Source organism: Muntiacus reevesi, chromosome 5 (genome assembly GCF_963930625.1).
Source record: "Muntiacus reevesi chromosome 5, mMunRee1.1, whole genome shotgun sequence".
Lineage (NCBI taxonomy): Eukaryota > Metazoa > Chordata > Mammalia > Artiodactyla > Cervidae > Muntiacus > Muntiacus reevesi.
In genome coordinates this window covers 46,748,364-46,774,476 of record NC_089253.1, presented here as the reverse complement: position 1 = coordinate 46,774,476, position 26,113 = coordinate 46,748,364, and the positions used below count along the sequence as shown (strand labels likewise).

The 26,113-nt window shown below is 64.3% G+C and overlaps 1 protein-coding gene across 1 annotated transcript; it reads right to left on the bottom strand.

Moving 5' to 3' along the window:
* Window positions 1–50: 50 nt before the first annotated feature.
* Window positions 51–18,609, bottom strand: TRPM5 (transient receptor potential cation channel subfamily M member 5). Its single transcript, XM_065938009.1, has 24 exons — window positions 18,493–18,609; window positions 17,965–18,145; window positions 17,061–17,227; window positions 16,160–16,343; window positions 14,900–14,964; window positions 14,601–14,792; window positions 14,236–14,338; window positions 12,790–12,908; window positions 12,131–12,481; window positions 11,835–11,975; window positions 11,551–11,674; window positions 11,187–11,332; window positions 8,265–8,377; window positions 7,879–7,971; window positions 7,527–7,785; window positions 7,278–7,396; window positions 6,981–7,113; window positions 6,697–6,871; window positions 3,385–3,538; window positions 2,831–3,012; window positions 2,533–2,665; window positions 1,866–1,938; window positions 1,506–1,572; window positions 51–1,182 (listed from the first exon to the last, which is right to left on the bottom strand). Exons 1-24 carry the CDS (start codon window positions 18,607–18,609, stop codon window positions 1,076–1,078), a joined length of 3,498 nt encoding a protein of 1,165 aa, XP_065794081.1. The 3' UTR covers window positions 51–1,075.
* Between the last annotated feature and the right edge of the window lie 7,504 nt (window positions 18,610–26,113).

Genomic DNA, 26,113 nt, shown 5'->3' with positions numbered 1-26,113 from the left:
AGGAGGAGGTCTTTCTATTGGACTGAGGAGCCCCTCCTCGGTACCGAGCAAGAGGCTGAGACCCCAGCCCATTCTGGGGAGGAGTCGCAGCTGCTCGCATGAGGGCTGGGTCCGGGGGATGATGTAGTGGATCTGGGGAGAGTGGAGTGAGTGTGGGCGGGAAGCGGCCGCCGGTGGCCCGGCACGCTGGGCCGCCCCCGTGTGGGGATGACCGGTATCGCCAGGACAGCCGACTGCTGTGCAGGGCGCTGAGCTGGTCCCCAGACGGTGTGGGGAGGCAGACGGGAGCCAGCGCGTCTCCCGTGACTGCTGTTAAGCCCCAGCCTGGCGCTGCTGCTGTGTTCCCTATCCCAGGGCTCCAGGTCCCCAGGGGAACAGGAGACAGTTTGGCTGCCCATTCGCCTTGTGTGGGGTTCTCAGAAGGGCCTGGACCCCGTCCCTTGTCACGTGCTTCACTAAACGGACGCCTCCCGGGGTCCCCTCTGCCTGGGACTGCAGCCCCAGGTGTGGGTGTGCTTTCCTGGCTCCACTGAACATAAAGCAGTTTTCGGGGGTGGAGGCGGGTCCTCTTGGGGTGGTGACCTGCTGCCACTACCCAGACGGGATGGCCCAGAACTCCTCATGTGCGCTGTCAGGCATGGGGGCGGCAGCCAACACACACACTGAACACTCAGCCTGGGTCTTGAAGACAGAGATTCCAACTCCAAACGTTTCAGAAAAAGACCAGTCTCCTGGTGGGTGACACAGGTTGGGTGTAGACCCCAAGGCAGCGGCCCCCCTAAAGGGAGGCCCCCCACAAGGCATTCAGCGAGGCCTGCTCTTCTGGCCCCAGGTGGTTGGCTCTGGATGGGGTTCAGGGGTCTGTCGGGGGGCCCGTGACACACACCGCTGCACTCCCAGGCCTGAGGAGGTGCTGGGCAGGACGAGGGTGGTACATCCCGCTGGGAGTGCTCAACTGGTGGGGGGGGGGCGGTGCTGGCATCTCCACGAGGCCCAGGATGAGCAGCCAACGGCCGTGCCCCCCAGGCCTGGGCCCCTGGGAGCGCAGGGCTCCATGTGCTGACGTCCAGGTGGCTCAGGGGTTGGAGGGTGGCTGGCCAACCTCTGGGTGCTCCCTGCTACCCAGGGCCCCTCCGTGGTCAGCAGAGGCTGGTGGGTTCCCGCTGCTGGAGTTCCGAGAGTCTGGGTGGGGAGGAAGGCCCCCTTACAGCTGCTGGGTGCCCAATGGGGCAGCCCAGGGGAGAGCTGGGGGTGGGCAGGGGAAGCAGCCAGTGGGGCCCGTGAACCATGCCTCCCACAGAGGGCCCCACCCACCCTGAAGACAGTGGCCAGCCAAGGGCCAGCCAAGACCCAGCCAAGACCGGGGCTGTCTTCTCTCAGGACAGGTGGGAAGCATAGGCCTAAGGTGAGGCAGAGAATGCAGCCCCAGGCCTGCAGGCTGGCAGAGGGCTGCCCATGCCCACCCGCCCCTCGAGCATCCAGGGCACGGGGACTGTCACACTCACTCCAGTAGGCGCTGCCGCGGGCCAGTGACTCAGCCACGGAGGAGAGGAGCGCTGCGCAGTAGCTGACCTGGAGGAGGGCAGGCTGGGGACTCTGGGGCCGGGCCCACGTCCACCCCCCGCCCCGCCAGCCGGCTCCCCTCTGACCCCTCTGGTGGCTATCACTCGAGGAGAGGGAGGAGGGGGCGGGGAGGGGTCTTCAGCACAGGACCCCCCGGGGAGCGTCAGGGTCTCCTCCCGAAGGAGTCCCAAAGGGGCACGAGTGCGGAAGCCCCAGGCCCTGCCCGCCCTGCCCCTGCCCTGACTGCATGTCCCCTGCCAGGCCCTGCTCAAGGAGAAGGGCGCCCTGGTCCGCCCACCTACCTGAGACTCCAGACGCTTGACGCGCCTCTCCTGTTCCCTCAGGCCCCCGAGGAGCTTGGCCACGACGTCCACCCTGTGGCGGGAGCGGGCGGGCAGCAGGCTGCTGAAGGCCAGTGCCCCACACGGGGGCCTTCCCACCTCCCTGCCCTGACGCCCAGGCCCTTCGGGTGCGTTTGGGGGTCACTGAGCCTCTGTGGGCGCCTGAGTTCAGGGTGCTCCGGCCCCTCGGGCATGGTGGGGGCGGGGGTCAGGGCTGTTCCCACCTGCAGGCAGGACCAGGCGCGTGGGTGTGAGGTTCACCCCAGAACAGGAGGGGCCTCATGAGTCCTGGCACCAACCCCCAAGTGGAGGGCAGGCCCAGCCCAGCAGAGCCCAGTCCAGGGTGAGAGGCTGCTCGTTAGAACCGGGCCATGTCCCTACCCAGCCCAGACCCTGGGCCGTGAGGGGCCACGCCAGCCTTAAGGCAGCCTGTCACCCCGCAGAGATCTCCCAGCCCCCCGGGAGCTGGCTCTCCACCAGCTGCCCCAGCACCTCCCCTGCCTGGCACCCTGCGGGGCCGTGGCTGGCACTGCAGGGAGGGTGCTGGCCCCGAGGGCAGCCCGATGGGCTCAGCGCCCCGGGGGCCCGCCGTGCCGGCCCAGGCGGGGCAGGGAGGGCGCCCCCGCACCTGTGCGCCGCCTTCCGCAGCAGCTCCTCCTGACTCTCCTTCCGGCGCTTCTCCAGTTCGCTCAAGAAGTTCTCCTTCTGCACCACCTCCCAGGTGACCACCTTCTGGTCCAGAGGCTCTGGCAGGTCCCTCTCTGGGGGGGCCGGGCAGCCTCAGGGCAGGGCCCAGGCCTGGAAGCCCCGTGGTGGGCAGACCCTCCGGGCCGCCGCAGACAGGGCCAGGGCCCGCCGCCTGCTGCCCCCTGCCCCCACCCAGGCCCAGGGCCCCTCCATGCACGCGGTTCTGGCAGGAGCCTCACCCAGGCGCGCCCGCTTCTGCGGGGCCCCCCTCCGCAGGAGCCTCTTGAGCACCAGGCTCAGGTGGCTGAGGAGGATGAACGGGGGAGCCAGCGCGGGGCGCTGATGGTACTCCACGATGAGGTGGAAGCGCTGGAACTTCCAGAAGGTGTCCGCGTTGCCCTGCACCACCTGGAACGTGTAGCTGCGGACAGCAGCGGGCAGGCGGGCGGAGTGAGCACATGGCCCTGCGCCCCACCCCGCCCCCGGGGCTCCCCGCCACCCCTCTGCTACAGCCTGGCAGACCCAGGCACCCGCCCGCACACCCCTACCAGGCCTGCACCACCTACTCGGTGCCCTGAGCTCCAGAGGGGGGACCTCCAGAGGGGGGACCTCCAGAGGGGGGACCTCCAGAGGGGAGCCCCAGCTCTGGAGTGACAGCCCATATCCAAGCCCCTCCTGGGGGCAGAGAGGCGACTGCCCCTGCAGTCTGGAGGGCTGGACAGGTCTGGGTCAGGGGGACCAGAACCAAGCCCCACCCCCCAGAGTGGACAGAGGCAGGGGGCAGGGTGGGCACCTGAACATGGCGATGAGCAGGTTCATGAGCAGCACGTTGGTGACCAGTAGGAAGGTGACCAGCAGGAGGATGACCACCCAGTTGGCGTAGAGGTTGGGGCAGGAGGGCGAGCCTTCCAGCAGCAGCGGGTGCAAGGAGCAGTTCACGCGGGCTTCTGTAAGGGGCCGGGCGCGTGGGGTTGGGGCCGGGCGCATGGGGTTGGGGCCGGGCATGAGGGATTGGGGCTGGCCCTAGCGGCCAGCGCCCGCAGGCTTTGAGAGTTGTGTCCCCACGGTTGAGGCCACCCAGGGGGAGGGCCCGGGGAGGCAGCCGGTTCCCGTGCTTTCCCGGGCATGGTCCGGGCTTCGGCACTCAGACTCTGAGTCCTGGGACAACCAGGTCCTGGGTGGTCTGCCTGACTGTGCCGGCCCCACATCCCCTGGTTTCGCTGTGACGTCACAGTGGCCCACGGGCTCTGGAAGCAGAGCCCAGCTCGTGTCATCCCACCCCCACCCAAGGCTCTGCTCAAAGGCAGCGTGGGGGGCGCTGGCCTCAGCGAGGGCGTGGGGTCTCTCCCGCAGGACTTCTCAGGCCTGTGGATCACTGGCCGCCACAGGAGTCTGAGCCGGGGCAGGTCTGCACTTTCCCAAAGCCTGCAGCAGCAGAATGCCCTTGACACGGGTTACCGTGGACTCCAGGACGAGCCAGCTCCAAGAGCCGTCGGGGCGGGAGGAGCACGGGCAGTGAGCACCCAGTCTGGGGCAGGCTGAGCTCCAGGCCCTGGACGGGGAATCTGGAGGGGCCGGCATCCCTGAGGGGCCCCAGGACCCCTGCTCCAGCCCCTCCCCTGCCTGCCTCAGCCCCTGCAGGGCCAGCCTGGCCCCCACCCCTGCCCCAGGAGATGGGAGGGAGGTGCAGATGGAGGCCAAGGTAGGGGGCGCACGGGTGCGGGGGCCCCGGGGTCTGGGGCATCTCCCCGTCAGGAGGGCTTGAGGCTCCCGGTGGTGACCTCCGAGGCCGTGTGTGTGTGTGTGTGTGTGTGTGTGTGTGTGTGTGTACCCGGACACACGCATGCATGACCTCCGAGGCCGTGTGTGTGTGTGTGTGTGTGTGTGTGTGTGTGTGTGTGTGTGTGTGTGTGTACCCGGACACACGCATGCATGACCTCCGAGGCCGTGTGTGTGTGTGTGTGTGTGTGTGTGTGTGTGTGTGTGTGTGTGTGGACCCGGACACACGCATGCACGTAGGACTGTGTTTCTGTGACTGCCCCCCTTCCGTCTTCATGCTGTGCCTCAGCGGGGGGCAGCCCGTGTTCCCACCTCTGGGCTCGCGTGTCAGGCTGGCAGGGCCTGTTCCCCTGTGTGTGTCCCCCTCACAGGATGAGCCTCTCCTGAGTGAGGTACTTCGATGGGGGCTGGGGACTCCGTGTGAGACCCTCCCCAGCCGCCCCTGCCCTCCCGGCCTGCAGATCCGTTTTCGCCCTGGGCACCCTGAGTGGCCCGGAGGGCCTGCCCGTCCGATGGAAGCAGCTCTGTGGTGATGGGGCGCCTGTGTCTCCCCCGGGACTCTCAGAGGCACCGCCAGGTCCTGGGGCCACCCAGGACCCCACCGGGGACCGCAGGCCCGTAAGTGAGCAAACTACCCTCCGCCCGTGGGGCGGTGGGCTCCCAGGGAGGGGCTGGCCGGGGGTTCCACCCTGAGAGATGGGGAAGGGGAAGGACCCTCAGCGAACTGGCCCGGGCTGGCCCTGCCACGGTGGGGATCAGCCCGGCAGCTACAGTGGCGTTGAAAACTGGACCCCTGGGAGTCTGCAGCCCTAGTCCGGCACCTCCCTGCCCCCGGGGACCCCGAACCATAACAGTGCCCTCGTACCATCGGTGTGCGGCCGTCGGGTCGGGAGGGACCCCACCCCTGCCCGGTGCTGGGCGCCCGCCTCTCCCCCTCCTCCCGAGGGGCCCCGTGGGACTGGGGCAGTTGGAGGTCATGGCAGCGTCCCCCAGGCGGGGCCGCCTGGGGAGGGCAGGCAGGGGCTCATTAAACTAATGGCCTGGAAAATGGTGCCCACGGGAGAGCACACACGGAGCCCCGTGCTGGGCGCGGGGGGGGCTAAGAAAACAGCCCAGGAAATGAGCCTGCAAAACCCGCTAATTAGGAGGCAGCTCCCGTGACGGCGCAGCCCCTCAGCCCGGGCCCGCCGGTCTCAGTCACGTCCTCATCCCATGGACAAATATTTACCAGGTCACGGGCGCTGACCTGCCTCATCAGCGGCCGCAGACAGCCTCAGGGACTCTGCGCCCATGATCGCCCCGTGACACCCGCCTGAGTGAGGACCCCCTGCCCCCGCTCTGCACCCTGAGAGCGCCCAGCACGGCTGGGGCCCTGGGCCCCCACACTGGCACCCCTGGTTGGAGGGACTGGTTCTCCTTCTCCTCCTCCTCCTCAGTGAACCCCAGCCATGCTGGGGCCCACAAAGGTGTTCCCGGTCCTGGGGCTCCCCGAGCACCGCCCTACCCCCCACTGCACTATCACGAGAAATTCTCGGAGGATTCTCTGGTGGCTGAGATGGTAAAGAGTCTCCCCTCAATGCAAGAGACCCGGGTTCAATCCCTGGGTCAGGAAGATCCCCTGGAGAAGGAAATGGCAACCCATTCCAGTATTCCTGCCTGGAAAATCCCATGGACAGAGGAGCCTGGCGGGCTACAGTCCATGGGGTCTGAAAGAATCAGACATGACTGAGTGACTTCACTTTCCACCAGCCCCCACGCACACCCCTATACAGGGGGCCGCCCTGGAGACACCCTCTCATGCAGGCCACACAAGCCAGGCAGGGTGTTGGGCTTACACATTGGGTGGTCCCCAGAAGCTAGGGTGCCCTCGGGAGCGGCCTTCCAGCCGAGGGCCTCCCCAGCAGGCAGGCCACACGCATAACTGGGAGGGACGTGCTGGGAGGCCAGCTGTGGGGCCCAGACCAGGTGATGGCTGGGGTGGGCCCTGCTGAGTGCCTGCCCACCCCCCCGCCAGGCCCCTGCCCCCGCAGCCCTCTCTGTCCACAGCTGTATCTCTGTCTCCTGCCCAGGGCCCGAGGTTGGGGCCTCCACAGCTGGCACCCGTCAGCCCGGACCTGTCTCTCACCGGACATGACCTGGTGGGTGTGCTGGACTTGCCCACCGTCAGCCATCAGGCCCCCTGTGACCTGATGACCCCCAGAGGCCCCCTGAAGGACCAGGTGTCCATGGTCTTACAAAAGGAGTGTGGTGCTAAGGGGGTCTCGGTGCTGTGACTCCCCGGGGCGGGGCCCCACGCAGAGCCCCCCGGCCCAGGCTGAGTCCTGACCGTCGATCTCGTCCAGCGGGATCTGCCCGAAGATCTGCAGGTACGGCCGGTAGAGCACGCGGCGGAAGATCCACTCCAGGCGGCCGTCGTGCGGGTGCAGCAGCGCCTGCGTGGTCACGCCGTAGGCCACGAGCCACACGCTCAGGAAGAAGAGGAAGAAGAAGACGTCCTTCATCTCGGGGGGCGGGAGCGGGGAGGGAGGGAAGACACGTCAGCACCCGCTGGCCGGTGCGGGGAGGCGTGAGGGAGAAGGGTCAGCTCCCACCGGGCGGGGCCAGGCTCACCATCCGCTCCACGATGATGATCTTGGGGCCCAGCTGCTTGTGGACGGCGAAGATGTGGATGAGCCGGAGCGTGAACACCATGAAGTCGAGGGCAAGCACCGTGCGGCCGGCCTCGAAGGCCCAGGGCAGCATCCTGGGGTGGGGAGGGCAGGCTGAGTGGCCACCGTGCCCAGAGAGGGCTGGGGCTTCCTCCAGGCTGCACAGTATGGGCGCCAGACCCGGGCGGACCCATCCTGGAGGCAGACCTGCCCACCAGCCCCCCGGGGCTGCCCCTGCCAGGCCTCGGGGCCCCCAGACCTGCAGGTGACCCCGGCGATGAACAGGAAGATGGCCACCATGTCGCACTTGTTCCAGTTGTCCTCCACGTAGAGCGTGAACTTCTTCACCAGGCGTGTGTCCTCGTCTGTGAAGAAGCCCTGGCGGGGGGCAGGCGACCCAGTGACGGCGGCCTGGGCTCCCCCTCGCGGGGCACAGCCTCTCCTGGGCCGGACTGTGACCCGCAACCCCCCGGGCTCCGTCTGCAGCCGGGCCGGGCCCACCACTGACCTGCCGGATCTCCTCCAGCACCAGCGTGAAGACCCAGAAGTAGAGGGTGACCTCAGACCCCGACGGGCCCTGGGGAGGGGGCCGGAAGTCCACCAGCAGGACGTAGGTGAACAGGAAGAGGAAGGCAAAGTACATGACCACGTTCCCGAGGAACACGGTGACAGGCGCCCCCCAGAACTTCCGCCAGCGTGTTAGCAGGAAGGCGGCTCTCCGGCCTCGGCCACCTTCACTCCTCAGCGCCTCAGCCAGCTCCTCCGCCCTGCGCCCGAAGGAGGCCACGGGCAGTGGTGAGACGGGCACCTGGGGTCCCGAGCTCGCCCATGCCCACCACTGCCCCTCCACAGGCTCTCACCCGCTGCCCAGGCCGCAGAGCAGGCTCTTCTCTGTGTCCAGGCTGTCCAGCTCCTGCAGGTCCTCTGGGCCTGTCCTTAGGGGGGCCTCCTCGCTGCGATCACAGGAGCCCCTCAGGGATCGGGGGAGGGCACCCGGGGCTCCCACTCAGCCCCGAGCTCCCGGCCAGTGGAGGCACTGCAGAGGGATGAGGGGTGGGGGGCGCGCACAGGGGCCACGCGAATCTGCGGTGGGGGGAGGCTGGGGGCGTGCCGCCACTGGCAACAGTGAAGCCGCACCCCACCCCCCTCCCCTCCCTACTCCCCACTCCTCCCCCCACCCCTCCCCCACCCCTCCCCCCCACCCCGGCACAGCTCTGGCAAGCGGCTGCTGCCTGTGCTGACCGACCTGAAGGTGATGAGGTTGGTGTAGATGAGGGCCGGGCAGAAGAAGGCGCACAGCAGCCGCAGAATGGGGGTGCCCGAGGCCATATCCCCCCACCAGATCTTGGTCAGGAAGGCCTGAAATAAAGGCGTGGCTGTTGCCCCCCCGACCCCCTCCACACCTTTGCTGCAGTGCCCGCAGCAGGCCTGCCCTTCAGGGTTCAGCTGAGGCATCAGTCCTCCCAGTCTCGAGCCCCCAGGGCCTCCCTCCTGGGGCAGAAGGGACACCTTCCATGGAGGGAGGCCAGGCTCCTGGTTAGCATTTCTGCTGAGACCAGAGGCGGAGAACTAACACCTTCTAGAACTAACACCCCCCAAAAAATGTCCCCTTCATTATAGGGGACTGGAAAGCAAAAGCAGGAAGTCAAGAGACACCTGGAGTAACAGGCAAATTTGGCCTGGGAGTACAAAACGAAGCAGGCTAACAGAGTTTTGCCAAGAGAACGAACTGGTCACAGCAAACACCCTTTTCCAACAAAAGAGAAGGCTCTACACATGGACATCATCAGATGGTCAATATCCAAATCAGATTGATTATATTCTTTGCAGCCAAAGATGGAGAAGCTCTATACAGTCAGCAAAAACAAGACCGGGGGCTAATTTTGGCTCCGATCATGAACTCCTTATTGCCAAATTCACACTTAAATTGAAGAAAGTAGGGGAAACCACTAGATCATTCAGGTATGACCTAAATCAAATCCCTTATGATTATACAGTGGGAGTGAGAAATAGATTCAAGGGATTAGATCTGACAGAGTGCCTGAAGAACTATGGATAGAGGTTTGTGACATTATACAGGAGACAGTGATCAAGACCATCCCCAAGAAAAAGAAATGCAAAAAAGCAAAATGGCTGTCTGAGGAGGCCTTACAAATACTGAGAAAAGAAAAGAAGTGAAAGGCAAAGGAGAAAAGGAAAGATATACCCATCTAAATGCAGAGTTCCAAAGAATAGCCAGGAAAGATAAGAAAGCCTTCCTCAGTGATCAATGCAAAGAAATAGAGGAAAACAATAGAGTGGGAAAGACTAGAGATCTCTTCAAGAAAATTAGAGATACCAAGGGAACATTTCACACAAAGATGGGCTCAATAAAGGACAGAAATGGTATGAACCTAACAGAAGCAGAAGATATTAAGAAAAGGTGGCAAGAATACACAGAAGAACTGTACAAAAAAGATCTTCATGACTCAGATAACCATGATGGTGTGATCACTCACCTAGAGCCAGACATCCTGAAGTTCAAAGTCAAGAGGGCCTTAGGAAGCATCACTACAAACAAAGCTAGTGGAGGTGATGGAATTCTAGTTGAGCTATTTCAAATCCTAAAAGATGATGCTGTGAAAGTGCTACACTCATATGCAGCAAATCTGGAAAACTCAGCAGTGGTCACAGGACTGGAAAAGGTCAGTTTTCATTCCAATCCCAAGGAAAGGCAATGCCAAAGAATGCTCAAGCTACCGCACAATTGCACTCATCTCACATGCTAGCAAAGTAATTCTCAAAATTCTCCAAGCCAGGCCTCAACAGTATGTGAACCGAGAATTTCCAAATGTTGAAGCTGGATTTAGAAAAGGCAGAGGAACTGGAGATCAAATTGTCAACAACCGCTGGATCATTAAAAAAGCAAGAGAATTCCAGAAAAACATCTACTTCCGCTTTATTGACTACGCCAAAGCCTTAGACTGTGTGGATCACAACAAACTGTGGAAAATTCTTCAAGAGATGGGAATACCAGACTACCTGACCTGTGTCCTGAGAAACCTGGATGCAGATCAAGAAGCAAGTTAGATCGGGACATGGAACAACAGACTGTTTCCAAATCAGGAAAGGAGTACATCAAGGCTGCATATTGTCACCCTGCTTATTTAACTTATATGCAGAGTACGTCATGGGAAACACTGGGCTGGAAGAAGCACAAGCTGGTATCAAGATTGCCAGGAGAAATATCAGTAACTTCAGATATACAGATGACAGCACCCTTACGGAAGAAAGTGAAGAGGAACTAAAAAAGCCTCTTGATGAAAGTGAAAGAGGGGAGTGAAAAAGTTGGCTTAAAACTCAACATTCAGAAAACTAAGATCATGGCATCTGGTCCCTTCACTTCATGGCAAGTAGATGGGAAAACAGTGGAAACATTGAGAGACTTTACTTTTTGGGCTCCCAAATCACTGCAGATGGTGACTGCAGCCATGAAATTGGAAGAAAAGCTATGACTAACCTAGACAGCATATTTAAAAGCAGAGACATTACTTTACCAACAAAGGTCCATCTAGTCAAGGCTATGGTTTTTCCAGTGGTCATGTATGGATGTGAGAGTTGGAGTATAAAGAAAGCTGAGTGCCGAAGAATTGATGCTTTTGAACTGTGGCGTTGGAGAAGACTCTTGAGAGTCCCTTGGACAGCAAGGAGATCAAACCAGTCAATCCTAAAGCAAATCAGTCCTGAATATCACTGGAAAGGCTGATACTAAAGCTGAAACTCCAATAGTTTGGCCACCTGATGTGAAGAACTGACTCATTGGAAAAGACCCTGATGCTGGGAAAGATTGAAGATGGGAGGAGAAGGGGACAACAGAGGATGAGATGGTTGGATGGCATCACTGATTCGATGGACGGGAGTTTGAGCATGGCTCGCGAGTTGGTGATGGACAGGGAAGCCTGGTGTGCTGCAGTCCGTGGGGTCGCAAAGAGTCAGACATGACTGAGCGACTGAACTGGACTTGGGGCTAGTGGGGAGAGTGGCCAGCTGAGGGAGTCAGGTTGGCAGCTTCCAGGAACGGACCCCCCAAACCCCAATGGCCTGGATGCGGGCGTGGGAGGACCTGAGGGAGCTGGCTGGGGCACCTGCTGTCTGCCCAGGCTTTGCCCACAGCACGCCCGGGGCTCACCTGCACCCCGTCATGGGCAAAGAAGGCCTTGGTGTCGGCCTCGGTGGCCAGGTGCAGGCAGGTGGTTCTGCTCCAGCAGCGGTTCCGACGCACCAGCAGGGCGAAGGCGCGCTCCTCGCTGTGGCGGTAACACTGGGAGAAGAGGTCTGCGGGGCGGCCACGGCCGTCATGCCCAGGCCCGCCCGCTGGGCTCCTCCCCCGCAGGTTGCACCCGCCCGCGCCCACCTCCCTGGGGCTGTGAGATGCACCGATCCCCACCCGGCCTCCCCATAGGGACGTGGGAGCCTCCCTCTCCCCAGTGTCCATGCTGGGAGCACCCACCGCCCAGTCCCACCCCCAGCGCCCGCCCCCCCACCGTGCTCACCCAGGGCCAGCTGCTCGTACTTGGCCTCCCGCAGAGTCCGGCCCACCTCGGCCTCTGTCTCCAGGTGGGACATCTCTTTGAGGATCTTGCAGGCGACCAGAGCGGCGGCCACCCCCTCCTGGCCCTAGGAGACCCAGCCTAAGTGTGCAGCCACCTCCCAGCCCCCACACGCCTCTCCCAGTGTCCTCCTAGCCCTCCCAGACCCCCCAGGACCCTCCTGGTGTCCTCCCAGCTTCCCCCCCCCCCCCGCTCCCCCGACCCCCAGGCCCCTCCTGGCATTGCACCATGGCCCAGAAGTAGGTGGCCATCTCGTGGCGGTTCTGCATCACCGCCCACAGGAACAGGTCCCTCCAGGGGTCCTCGCTCCTCTGGTTCAAGTCCAGCAGCCCCTTCTGGCCCGGGATCCGCCGGGCCGGGCCTCGCTCCTGGAGGGCAGGTGTGTCAGCCTGCGGCCACAGCCCCGCCCGCCCCCTCCCCACTCTCCGCCCCCACCCAGCCCCCCACTCCCGCCCTGCCCCCACCGGCCCCCCGCCCCACTCTCCGCCCCCACCGGCGCGCCCGCCCCCCGCCTGCCCCCCGCCGCGCTCACGACCCCACCCGCGCTCACCGTCTGGTAGAGCCCGCGGCAGGCGTCGTGCAGAAAGTCCTTGAGCACCCGCGAGACCTCGTGCAGGGAGAAGGCGGGCAGCCCGGCGGGCGGCTCCCGGGCCTGCTGGGCGCCCAGCCCGGCCAGCGTCAGCCGGCCTTCCTCGTGCTTGCGCTGCAGCAGGTCGAAGAGCAGGCTCTTGGGGGCCACGGAGCGGTAGAGCTGCTGCAGCCGCCCGTAGGTCAGGAAGTCCGCCACGTCCGCGCCGTTGTCCACGAAGAGCCGCACGAACTCGGGCTTGTTGCTCACCAGCGCGTCCATCATCACCTCCTCCAGGTCGCGGGACTGGGGCGCGGGGTGGAGGGTGAGTGGGAACCCGTGGGGAAGGGGGCCCGTGGGAGGGGCGTGGGGACCCTCAGCAAGCCGCCCAGCTCCCGGGTGCCCCGCCCTGCCTGTCGTTCTGCACCGAGGCGGCGCGCGCCCACTGATGCGCGCCCCTCCTGCCTGGGATGCCCGCAACTGAGGCCCAACGGGAGGTGCCCTGACCTCCCCGGCTCCCCCGGCGATGACCCGGTCAGGCCGGCCCTGGATACCAGCTGCCCCCAGCCCCTCGTCAGGGCGCCCGCCCGGCGCTGGCCAGAGCCTGGTGCCACCTTCCACTCCACGTCCCCGTTGAAGATCTCGCTCTTGGCGATGTCCACGCGGTCCCAGGCCACGGCCAACTTCAGTTCGTCCAGGTAGTCCTGCGCCTCCTGGCTGTGGCTCTTGCAGGCTGCGGGCGGGGAGGGTGGAGTGGGTGAGGGGGAACCCATGTGCTGGCAGAGCCAGTGGGCACAGGGCCCCTCGAGGTGGCTCTCCTAGATGGATGGCCACGGACGTGATGTCCTGGTTCTCCTCTGAGTACCGGCGGGAGCCACAAGACACCCACGCCCCCAGGAGCCACTGCTGGGAGCTTCAGGACCCAGAGGGGACTCCAGGGATGGGTGGAATAGTGGGGAGTGGGTGCCTGTCTGGAGGGGTCTTCCCTTCCTCAAGGCTGCCCCCTGCCCCAGAGCCGCTCCCTGTGTGGGCCTATGCCCCCCGCCAGCGGTCAGCCTCTCCGCAGGTGTTTATGTTCAATGAGAAGCACTGTGAGTGACAGCCAGGATGTGGAGACCAGCCGACTGTCCATCCACAGAGCGACAGAGAAACAAAACGTGGACCGTCGCTGTCCTAAAGGGACGGGCGCCCAGTACCGGCCACAGCGTATCGGACGACCGCCCAAAACATCGTGCTCAGAGCAAGACTCCGAAGGCCACAGGGTGTGTGGTCCCATGTCCAGGGAAGGCCCCCAGTGGGCGGATTCAGACACGGCAGGCTCGTGGGCGCCAGAGGCTGGGGGAGGCCGGGGTCTCATGGGGCTTCTGGGCGGGGGACGTGCCGGGACTTAGTCGTAGCGGTGGGCCGCCTCGTGAAAGCAGCAGCACCCCCAAATTTGCCGAGCACCTTGGCTTTCTGAGGGCTTCCCTGGTGGCCCAGAGGCTGAGCGCCTGCCCACCAGCGCAGGCGACACAGGGTCCCTCCCTGCTCCGGGAGGATCCCCGAGCCGCGGCGCAGCCAAGCCCACGCAGCACAGCCCCTGAGGCCCAGGGCCTGGAGCCCCTGCTCCGGACAAGAGGAGCCTCCGCGGGGAGAGCCCGCACACCGCAGCCAGAGCGAGGCCCGAGTCCGCAACAGAGCCCAAGCTCGGGTAAAGCTAAGTAAGCGAAAATTAGGAGTGAATGATTAAACAGTTAAAAAATTTGTGATAAGATACATCTAACGTAAAACTTGCCAAAGACAGAACCTCTCGTGGATTTGCGTGTCGTCATTGTATGGAGGCCCCGGAAGGTCCTGTGTTCCTTCCGTTCGGTCACACGTGCTGCTGCTGTGTACACACGGCTGTCCACACGCTCAGACACTCGCACACGCCGTCGCACACACTCACACTCACAGCAGAGCGCAGCCGCCCCAGGCGCAGGCCCCGGAGGCCGAGACCCCGCGGTGGGGGCCGCCCCTCGCCGGGCTGGCTGGCCACCCGCCCCTGCCCAGCGCCCTCCGCGGGCCCGGCCGGGCCTCACCTTTTACCAGCGCCTTGAGGATGACCGTGTCCAGCTCCTCGGAGCCCTCCTGCTCGAAGTCATGCACGGTGAGCAGGTGCGGGTGGGACATGATGGTCTGTAGCTGGGACCCCAGGACAAAGGCCCGGAGGTGACCCCGCGGGCAGGGCAGGCGGTGTGTGACCCCACGGCCCCCAGCCAGAATGCCAGCCCGCCGGGCCCGGGGCAGCCCCACCCTCAGAGCCGGCATCCCCACCCCTCGAGGGCCTGAAGCAGGGGCCAGCCCGGGGGCTTTGCAGCCAGAGGGGCCGGGCATGGACGCGCAGTCCAGGGGCTGGGGTCTAGGGCGGGGGCCAGCACGCGGCCCTCCCTCCGGCGGCTCATACCAGCCCAGTCCAGCGCACGACGTCCTCCCAGGAGAAGTGCTCGCTGGGGAACTTCTCCCTAAACTGCTTTTCGGCCAGCTGGGGCGCCAGGAGTTGGGGCTGGTTCACGAGGGCAGCGAGCACATCCGCGACGCCCCCTGAGCCCGCCAGGATCAGCCACGGGGTGGCGTGCTCCACAGCCCTGGAAATCCTCTGAGGTGGGCAGAGGGGGGCACAGTGGACCAGGTCAGTGCCAGGTGCGATCTCGGCCCTGGCTGGGGGACCCCGTGGGAGGCCCCCTCCTGCCGCGCCTGCCCTACCTCCAGGGTGCTGGGGTCCCCGTTGACCAGCAGACAGAGGACGGGGATCTCGATGCTGCTGGTTCCTGTGGACGGACGGAGCACAGTGTCCACCCAGGGGCCCGGGTGAGCGGAGGGCCTGGGACCCTCCTGTGGGGTCACCCCCCCGGGGCCTCAGACCACCAGCTGGCGGCGTTTTCTGAGCAAACTCCAGGCAAGAGGCTTTTTCTCCAGAGGTGGGCTCCCGGCTGCCCGGTCACCCGGGACAGGGATGCCAGGCCCACTCCCCACTGTCCAGCGTGGCCGCCTCGTGACTGTTTAAACATCAAGTTGAACATCGGAGCCCTGGCCACACCAGCCACGTTCGAAAGGCGGGCCTGTCTCCTCGGCCAGGGCAGAAAGTTCCAGTGACCACTTGCCAGGCCATCCGAGGGCCCCGGGGCACCTCAACGTGGTGAGGAGGGGAGCAGTTTGGCTACTTCCCCCCAAAAACAGATGTGAGACTTCTGAATGTGCAGCCCCAGAAGCCCGGACCTGCCGGATGGGCTATGAGGGGAAAGCTTGGCAAACTGCCGAGACGGCCCCAAGAATGGTCCCCTCTAACTCCTGAGGCACCTGACGAGTGGGAAGGATACTGGGCGGAGGGCGTGTGAGCCTCCCGGCTTCAGCAGCCCGGGCCAGCCCTGCATCCTCAAGGTGAGGGTTAAACACGGCTTAGGTTGCGTTCTCATTAAACAGTGCTAAGTTGGCAGACACACACACACTGCTTATAAATATTGCCAGTGATCACATGTATATTGTTGTTTGTACATGTTAGTTGTAAATACATGGGGCTTTAGCAAATCCTGCTTTTAGGATTTAGACCCGCCCTGGCCACGCTGGAGGCCGCGCCTCAGGCAGCACTGCCCCCTGCTGGCAGCGAACCTTGGGCGGTGGAGGCAGACGGGCCTCTGGAAACTTACAAATCTCACTTTCTTTGCAGAGCCTGGAGCCCCCAGCCAGAGCCTCTGGTCGGGTGGGGTGGGGGTGGGGTGGCACTGGAAACGGACCTGCAACCACCCTGCTGCCCAGTGGGAATGTTACCGCCTGGCAGAGACTCCCCAAAGTCATGTTCCCCATCACCCTGGCCAGCAGCCCCCTCCCCCAGGACCCCCCAGTGGCCCAGGTCTCAATGCTCTGGCGAGTTTACTGCCTTCCGCCTGGAATGCCCACCCCGACCCAAGCTGGCGGTCCTGCAGCCCCCCTCCCCCGCGGCAGCCCCCTCCCCCGTGGCAGCCTCACCCCCGTAGCCTGTCCTCTGCTCCGAGATGTACTTCTCCAGCCGCAGTCGCAGCTCCGCGGGCTCGTCGCCCTTCCCGGGGGCCCCCGGCTCCACCAGGATGAAGTGGGAGTGGTTGTTGTCCAGGGGGCTGAGGGGGCCCTGGCTGCCTCCCTCGTCCAAGGGGTAGTGCACGGGGCCGTCCCCCTAGGCACACACAGCGTGAGGCCCGGGCGTGGCCTGCACCCCGGATGGAGGGAGAGCCGCCGCTGCTGCTGCGGGGGGCGCCCAGGCAGGGCACCCTCGAGACAGAGCCCGCACGCTGGGGGTGGGGGCTCCACTCACACGGCTGCCTGGCCTCCTGGGGGCCTGCCTGAGACCCTCCTCCGGGGGCGGGGCAGGGGACACCAGCCCCGGGTCACACAAGTGTGTGGGGCGGTGGCCGAGCCGGGCGTTTGGGCACCAGTCTGGGCGGGGTCCTCGGAAACCAGGAGCCCACTCTATGCCCGTGCCGGCTGGGAGCCTGGCAGCCCCCTCCCCACTCGGGTCCTGGGAGATGCTGCCTCCTGCTGGCCGCTCGCTGGGCAGGAAACCCCCACTGGCTCCCCTCCCTTCCCTTCCTGCCCCTTCCTGCCCCCCCACCTCACCCCTGGCTCTGGAGTCACGTCACTGCCTTTAGAGCAGCCTCGCTCCCTCCCAGGCCTGTGAGCGCCCTCCCCCCACCCCTAGGGTAGGGCTGGTCTGCCCACTGCTGGCCTGGCAGGTGGGGGCTCAGTCACAGACGGTGTAGTGCAGTCAGCCTGCGAGATGGCCCTGGTGGCCTCTGTCAGGCGTGCCCTGCAGCCCCGAGGCGGCCGATCTCTGGGGGCCTCCCTGCCCCGACACCGTGCCCCATGGCCTGAGCGCCCAGAGCCCGGCGCCCACCTGGGCATGGTCCAGGAGCCGGCGGTGCAGCATGCGGCCCAGAGAGGCGATGCCGATGGCCACCACGCGGGCCTTGGTGGACGTGCTGGCCAAGGAGTGGTCACGCACGGCCTGCCCGACGTAGCGGGCGAGGCCCACTCGGAGCGCGCTGGTCAGGATCCATGCTCCTGCGGGCACAGGGGTCCCTGAGCACGGCGGCCTTCCCAGGTGCCCTCCAGGGCCAAGGTCAGGGTTAGGACTAGAGGCAGGCACCCGCTGCCCTCTGGACAGAGACTCTGGCCCCGGCCTGTGCTCGCCCAGAACCCAGGAAGTCCTTCCAGAGCACAGAGCCCTCAGCCCAACGGCCAGCAGCGCCTTCGTCTCTTCTACAGTCGTTTCTGGGCTGGGAGAGGGTGGACACCCCCCTCCCTGACTGAGCCATCTGAAGGCCCAGCCCCTGAAATTAAAGCCCAGGAGTTTAATCCTGACCCCAGCGACCGGCTGGCCAGGGTGCTGTCCCGGCAGATGGGGTGAAGGAGGCCCAGCGTGGACAGCAGGTTGTGGAGGTTTCATCCTTCCCTGGGGTGTCCCGCTGAGGCCTGTTGGCCTCATACATGGCCAGGATCTCTTGGGGGAGGTTCTGGGCCTGGGGACCTTCAGCCCCTCGGCCGTGTCCCCCAGAGCAGCTCCCACCGCCCTGCAGTGCCGTGGAGGGAGGGTGACCGTGGGAACGGCAGCTGAGGGCCAGCGTGGGGCCTCTCAGGCATTCTGACCCCCTGCGCCCTGACCCACCTGCTCCCTGACCCCCCGCGCCCTGACCTGCTCCCTGACCCCCTGCTCCCTGACCCCCTGCACCCTGACCCCCTGCTCCCTGATCCCCTGCGCCCTGACCCCCTGCTCCCTGACCCCCTGCGCCCTGACCCACCTGTGCTCTGAGCCGCCTTCACCAGCCCCTTGCGCAGCACATCTCGCAGCCACGGCTTCAATGCGAAGGGTCGCTCCTCGCCCACTAGCGACACCACCAGGTTGGGGGCCGGCAGGTGCCACTCGGCCAGCAGCAGGTCGAAGAGCACAGATGGGGCCACGCCGCTGGGCACCCTCACGAACTGCAGGGTGGGATCAGGGGTGCAGGCGAGGGGGCGCTAGGCACAGGGGTGGGCTGGGCTCCAGAGAGTGGGGCAGGGTTGCAGTTGGAGGCCAGAGCTCCCCAGGCCATCTGGACCTGCTGGGCAACCTGTGAGCGGCCAAGGATGGCTGGAGGTGGGGCCTGACCTGCCGTGTGTTGGGGTGGGAGGCAGGGGCCAGAGGGGGCTACCAGCTCCAGAATTCTGTCCTCCTGGGGGCTCCAAACAGACCCCTTAAGGGAGAGCGGCCTGGAGATGGGAGTCGGGGCCCGGGGTCCAGGGAGCCCAGGGGTTGGTGCTGGCCAGTCCTCAGGTGGGGCAGCTCTCACCTTGCCTCGCTTCTTCCCAGACCCTCCGAAGACGATCTCACCCCGGCCCAGTCTCGGCCCCTGTGTGTCTCCAGCACCCCCGGGGCTGCCAGTACGGGTGCTCCTGGCGTCCTGCATGGGGTCCTCTCTGCAGGGACAGAGCCCACCCTGAGGGCACGAGGGGTCAGCCCCACCCCACTTCCTGCTGGAGGCCCAGCCGCCTTCGCAGGGAAGCCCAGGTGCAGGTGGAAAGAGGGGGCACCTGCTCCGGTGCCCTTCCCCGAAGTCCCCCAACCCTGACCCTGACCTCCTGTAGCCCCTCAGTCTCGGCCTGCCTCCCGCCTGCATTGCCCTCCTCAAGCTGCCAGAGCTCCCGGCCCCAAGCCGGGTGGAAGCTTCTCCTGGCCCCCTCCCCACCCCGCGCTCCTACTCACTCTCCCCCAGCGCCACGAGCCAGCTGCGTCCGTTGCCACTTCTGCTGAGGCTTTGGCTGGGGTGTCCTGGAAGACCCGAAAGGCAGTGGAAGTCTTGCAGCCTGCCCCATGCCCCCCATGGCACAGCCCTGTCAACCCAGGACAGGCATGGGACCCTGGGCACCAGGTGCCCGGCGGAGAGGGGGTGGCAGGCAAGCAGGTGCATGAAGCTCAGGTGAGGAGAGACGGGGCCTCCTCCTTAACCCCCTGCCCCTCCCACCTCCCAGAGACCTGCCCACCGAGTCCTCACTCCAACCCGGCACTGCCCACGTGCCTGGAGGGGTCCCAGGAATGGCCTGAGGGACAGGACCTGGGTCCCATCAGCCCGCCTGACGGCAAATGCCCCCACACCTCCTGGACCCACCGCAGACCAGCCACCCAGCTCCCACCCCCTGGCCACGGCCTGCACGGCCCACCGCAACCTGCTGTCTCCAGCGGCCTCCTCGGCAGACCCAGTGGGGAGAACGTGCCCACCCTGCCCTGCACCCCTGTGTCCACAGAAGGAGCAGAGTTGATGGGACCCCAGGTCCCGGCAGACCCAAGAGGCCCTGCCCCGCCGGGTCCACCCTGGGAAGCTCCGGCTCCGCGGCTGCCCCGTCCACTACCATCCCCTGGGAGGTGCCCTGGGCAGGGCCCAGCCAGGATGGGCCCTTTGTGAAAGGAGAGCAACTCCCTGGGTTCTCAGGGCCAGGCCAGCCCTTTGATTCTTAGAGAGGGGCCACCTGTGCACACAGGCGGGGCTGGCGGGTGTGGGCAGGGCCCCTGCAGGTCGCCACGGGCCCACCACCATGTCCCCAGAAGTGACGCATCCCCCAAAGTGACGCGTCCACGCCCTCGCTCCTGGGGCCTGTGAACACGCTTCTTGTGGAAGTAAGCCCTTTGCGGATGTGATCAGGGAGAGGGGGTCATCAGCATGGGCCCCGATCCACTGACCGAGGTGGCTTTGGAAGGAGGGGAAGAAGCTGAGTGAGGATGCACACAGAGGCTGGAGGGATGCGGCCAAGGCCGGGGATGCCCGGGGCCCAGGGAAGAGCAGGAAGGACGCTCCCCTGGCCCTGCTGTGGGGTCCGGCCTCCTGAGCAGAGACGCGCTTCCCCTTGTCCTCCGCCCCCTCTGTGGGACTTTGTCACGGCTGCCAGGGCACTCCTACAGCCCGAGTTGTTCCCCCACGCCCAGGCCCTGTCCCCACACACAGCCTCCTGGACTAAAGATCGTTAATCACCGGCTTGGAAAGGCCGTATTCAAATTCCCGCCATCCCGGCCCTGGGAGAGGGTGGGGGACGATTTGCATCTGACCCCCCACCCCACCCTGCTGGGACACACGCAGGGAGTGGGGGGACCGGCATGCGGCCACAGAGCTGGGCTTGGGGGCGAGGGGGCTCGGCCTGGCCCGGGCTGGGTCACCCCCTCAGCCCTGCCGCCCTGGGGGTTATGACTGCTGCAGAGTCCCAGGGCACCCTAACGAATGACCCCCGACTGGGCATCTTAAAGCGACAGGAGGTTCTGGAGGCCAGAAGCCCCAAATCAAGGTGCACAGGGCCCCGCTCTCTCTGCAGGCTCTAGGGCAGGGTCCTCACCCCGTTCAGCTCTGGGGTCTCCGGTGTCCCTCCAGTCTCTGCCTTCATCTCCCTGTCTCTTTATAGGGACACCAGTCATTGCTCGAGGGGCCACCCCACTCCCTTTGACCTCACCATCAGTCACTGTTTCTGCAAAGACCCTCTTTCCAAGCATTCTGAGATTCAGGGTGGACGTGAACTTGGGGGGATGCTCTTCAACCACAGAGTGTAGGTAGCAACGTGGGGAGCCTTCCCGGGGACAGAGCAGGGCCTGTGGGGATGGCCTCCCTCCCCACTGCTGGACGCGCCCCGGCCCGGTGTGGATGCGCCCTGGCTGTGTGGACGCATCCTGGCCCAGTGTGGATGGACCCTGGCTGTGTGGACGCGCCCTGACCCAGGGTGGACGCGCCCCGGCCGTGTGGATGCATCCTGGCCCAGTGTGGACACGCACTGGCCCGGTGTGGATGCATCCTGGCCCAGTGTGGACACGCCCTGGCCCGGTGTGGACGTGCTCCGGCCTGGCATCGTGGGGGGCCTGGGCAGCACTGGGGTGCTCACAGTCTGTGAGCCCCAGGCTTGCTCCGCCAAAGACAGGGGGCCTGGAGCTGGCCTCTGTCTCAGAAGGGGTGCTGTGGTGCTCTTCCCCCCAGCCCACGTCAGCCTTTCCTCGCTGACAGGCAGGTGGTCCTAAGCCCCAGTTTTGCCTTCCCTGGGGTCACCACCTGACCCCTCACCCACACCCTTCACCCCCGACCCCGAAGGCTGGGCCCTGGCCTCTGGCTTTCCAGCCCGGGGGCCGAGGGGCGGTGGGTCCTATGCCGTGGGCTGGGGGGGATCACTGAGCATGGTGGGGGTGGCCCTGAGCACGGGGGTGGGGGGGACGCCGAGCCCTGGGGGTGGGAGGGGCGCCAGGCAAATGGGGCCGCGGAGCGGGAAGGACATGCAAACAGCAGATTTGCATGAGCAGGTGTCTGGGGCTCGATGCCCCTGTTCCTGGAGGGGGCGGGGGAGTCCAGGCGCCCAGGGGTCCTGTGTCATCCCCGCTGGAATCCCACCCCTGATCCCCGACAGGCAGAACAGAATGGAGGCAAGCTCTTCAGCTCCAGCAGTGAAGGCGCTGGGGCTTGTGCTCGGGGCGGGCAGAGGGGCAGACAGCCATCCCTGGTCAGGGGGTTGCTGGAAGCTACCCCAGTGTCGTGGATCTGGGCAGCCAGGCCCTGGGGGTCCCAGCCCGGCCCCTCCCAGGGCCGTGTCACTGGGGCCAGCCCCTCACCGCTCGGGCCCGCCCCTCCCTCCTGAGATGGGAGGACACGGTGACCAGGAGCGGTGCCCAGGGGTCCCACGCTCTGTAGCCAGCAGTCAGCCCCCCACCCAGACAGGCCCTGGCTGGGAGCATCGGCTCCCTGCATCCGGCCCCCAGGGCCCTGGGGCTGCACCTCCTGGCCAGACCCTCTCCAGGCTCCTACCCAGACCCCCCGCCTCACCCACTGAGGGACTGTCTGGCTGCACCCCCAGGAAGGCGGGACTCATTCCAGGGTCCAGGGGAGAAACCGAGGCACAGGGCAGGAAGTGACCGGGCAGCAGGACGCCCCCTCCTCCCCCCACCCCAGGGGCTGGTGACCGGGCTCCTACCTGCCTGCCTTCTCCCTGAGGCCCGTACGTGTGACTGCCGGCCAAGGGGCGGGTGGAGGGGCCCACAGCCCGCCTGCCCCTCCCCACCCACCACACCTGGCACCCGGGCAGCCAATGCCGTGAGCAGAGCTGGGCGCCACCTGACCTCAGCCCGGCCCGGCCCACAGGCCCTCTCTGGGCAAGCCATCGGGCACAGGGGCCAGCTGTCCCTCTCCGATGGGCCCAGGGACCCTTTGGGCAGCACCAGTCTCCCGCGTTGAGAGGCGGCCCCGTGGGGATGGCAGCGTTGCCCCTCCTGTGCTTCTGCTTCCTCCTGGGCCTTGCCCAGCTCTCCAGCGGGTGGGAGTGGCTGATCCCGGGGGTGCAGCCCAGCCATCCCTGGAGGAGGCAGAGACTGTCCCCTCCCTTCCTGGGTCCCACCAAGCGGAGAGGAGTCAGCCCCCAGCACTGCTGCCCTGGAGGGGTGGGCAGGCTGCTGTCAGCCAGCAGGCATCGCGCGGACACTGTCCCTCCCCCGAGGAGCAGCACGGGGACACGGGGGCCCCGGAGCCCACGGTCCTGTTCACGCCCTGCAGACCCTTCTGTCTCTCTAGCTCCAGGCCTTGGCTTCTCTGGAAAACGGGGATCCAAGCAGCTCGGCTTCTGCGCGTTTGCAGTAACACACGAGAGCAGGTGACACGTCCGTGCGCCCCTTCCCCAGAGACCCCAGGGCCCCCTCCGGGGTCCTCTCCTCCCCTGAACCCGGGGCTGGGTGGGAGGCCCGGTCCAGGCCCGGCTCTGGGATCCCTGGCAGCCTCGCCGGTCGGGCCCATCAGCCGCCAGAGGGCACCCCGAGACCGCAGGCTGAGCCGGGGCTGGTGGACGAGGCCTGGCCGGCAGAGGCCGCTGTGTTTCTGGGCACGAGAGACTTGGGGCTGCGAGCGGCCATAGCGTGGCCTGGAGCCCCACCACCGCCCCGGGGAGGGGAGGGGCCGCCTGAGATCCCTCAGGAAAGACTGGATTCCAGGCAAGTGGGGCTCTGGGACCCGACTCCACAGCCCTTGGGGCCTGAGACCCTGAGGACCAGATTCTGGGGGGGAAATGCTGACCTGGGGGTCCCTGGGCAGAACCAGCCCTGGCAAGGGGGTGGGACTGGGTCACACACCCCCGCTGGCCGGCGGCCCGTTCCCCCCAGGGGTCCTGCCAGTGCCCGGCCCAGGCGATGTGCAGGGTGAGGGGGTCTCCCCAGACCCCCCGAGCCTGTGGGGCAGGCCGCTGCCGTCTGCCGCCTCTGGGCTGGCCTGCACGTCCGTGGGGAAGGCTGAGACGCGGTGGGCCATCCTGTGCAAGTGCCTCCATGCCGAGGAGCCCGGGCTCGCCCCCCACCTCGCTGACCCCTGTACTCCCGGGTCTTCTGGGTCTCCCCGCCTGGGACTCGGGAGGCGGGCAGGCCCTCGAGAACATCTGCAGCTCTGAGGCTGTGCCTCGTGGGTCCTCAGGGCCTTTGCCGGTACGCTCCCCTCAAAGTGACCCTGGGGCTCTTCCCAGCCCAGGACCCTGCATCGGGCAGGTGAAGCCTCGTCTGCAGGACTGGGATGGGGAGTGCCGGGGGTGGCAGGGAGGCCCCGGCCCCACCAGCAGTGCCTGCCATTGTCACCCACCTCCTGGTCAGGTGCCAGCCCTTCTGCCAGCCCCCGGGGGGCGGGGAGAATGTTAACCCATCCCAGATGCAGGGGGAGGCTGGCAGGGACTGAGCGGACCCTCAGGCACAGCCCCCGGCCCAGGCTCTCTGCCTCTCCCTCCACTATTCTGTCTCTGGAGTTTTCTGGAGCTCCAGGAAGGAGCCACCCCCAGCTCACTCCCCCCTTCCCCTACTGCCTGCAGGGAGCTGCGGGATAACTCAGGGAGCTCAGCTCCATGCTCAGTGATGACCTGGGCGGGTGGAATGGGGGGCGGGTGGGAGGGAGGTCAGAGAGTGAGGTGATCCGTTCAGTTCAGTTTAGTTAAGTCGCTCAGTCGTGTCCAACTCTGGGACCGCATGGACGGCAGCATGCCAGGCCTCCCTGTCCATCACCAACTCCCAGAGCCTACTCAAACTCATGTCCCTTGAGTCAGTGATGCTTCCAGCCATCTCATCCTCTGTCGTCCGCTTCTCCTCCCACTTTCAATCTTTCCCAGCATCAGGGTCTTTTTCCAATCAGTCAGATGGCCGAAGTATTGGAGTTTCAGCTTCAGCATCAGTCCTTCCAGTGAATATTCAGGACTTATTTCCTTTTGGATCTCCTTGCAGTCCAAGGGACTCTCAAGAGTCTTCTCCAACACCACAGTTCAAAAGCATCAGTTCTTTGGCGCTCAGCTTTCTTTATGGTCTAACTCTCACATCCATACATGACTACTGGAAAAATAGCTTTGACTAGATGAACTTTGTCAGCAAAGTAATGTCTCTGCTTTTTAATATGCTGTCTAGTTTGGTCATAGCTTTTCTTCCAAGGAGCAAGTGTCTTTTAATTACATGGCTACAGTCACCATCTGCAATGATTTCAGAGCCCAAGAAAATAAAGTCTGTCACTATTTCCATTGTTTCCCCATCTATTTGCTGTGAAGTGATGGGGCTGGATGCCATGATCTTAGTTTTCTGAATGTTGAGTTTTAAGCCAGCTTTTTCACTCTCCTCTTTCAGTTCCATCAAGAGGCTCTTTAGTTCTTCTTCACTTTCTGCCATAAGGGTGGTGTCATCTGCATATCTGTGGTTACTGATATTTCTCCCTGCAATCTTGATACCAGCTTGTGCTTCTTCCAGCCCAGCATTTCTCATGATGTACTCTGCATGTAAGTTAAATAAGCAGGGTGACGATATACAGCCTTGACATACTCCTTTTCCTATTTGGAACCAGTCTGTTGTTCCATGTCCAGTTCTAACTGCTGCTTCCTGACCTGCCTACAGGTTTGTCAGGAGGCAGGTCAGGTGGTCTGAGATTCCCATCTCTTGAAGAATTTTCCACAGTTTATTGTGATCCACACAGTCAAAGGCTTTAGAATAGTCAATGAAACAGAAGTAAATGTTTTTCTGGAACTCTCTTGCTTTTTCGACGATCCAATGGACATTGTCAATTTGATCTCTGGTTCCTCTGTCTTCTCTAAATCCAGCTTGAACATCCGGAAGTTCTCAGTTCATGTACTCTTGAAGCCTGGCATTTTGAGCTTTACTTTGCTAGTGTGTGAGATGAGGGCAATTGTGTGGTAGTTTGAACGTTTTTTGGCATTGCCTTTCTGGACTAGAATGAAAACTGACTTTTCCAGTCCTGTGGCCACTGCTGAGTTTTCCCAATTTGTTGGCATATTGAGTGTAGCACTTTCACAGCATCATCTTTTAGGATTTGAAATAGGTCGGCTGGAATTCCATCACCTCCACTAGCTTTGTTCGTAATGATGCTTCCTAAGGCCCACTTGACTTTGTGTTCCAGAATGCCTGGCTCTAGGTGAGGGGATGTATGTATACACATGGCTGGTTCACGATGTTGTTCAGAAGAAACACAACATTGTAAAGTGATTGTATTGCAATAACCAGAAATGAATACGGGAGTGCCTCCCGTCACCCCTCCATCACGGAGAGCGGCTCCCACCATGGAGCTCTAGGCCAGCTGGCGGGCCCGGCGTCTCTGAGCGGTGGTGGGGCGGCCCTCCCTGAGTCCTTGGACAACTGTGGGTCCAGGTCCTGCTGTGAAGCAGGGACAATGACCACACGGCTGTGGAGGACCTGTTGGGGAGGGGAGCACTCAGAGCAGAGGTGGCCTTAGAGCTCCCGGGGAGCGTCCGATGAAGAACCATGGGATGTGTGTGTGTGCGGCGTGCGCAAGTGTGAGGATACCCCGTGTGCGTGTGCGCGCGTGTGTGTGCGTGTCTGTGGACACACCTGCTCTTGCCCGGCAGGTGCGGTTGGAGTGCCGGCACGTGGGCATTAGGCCGGGGGACCGCAGGCTCTCTGGTCCTCAGCTGTCCCTC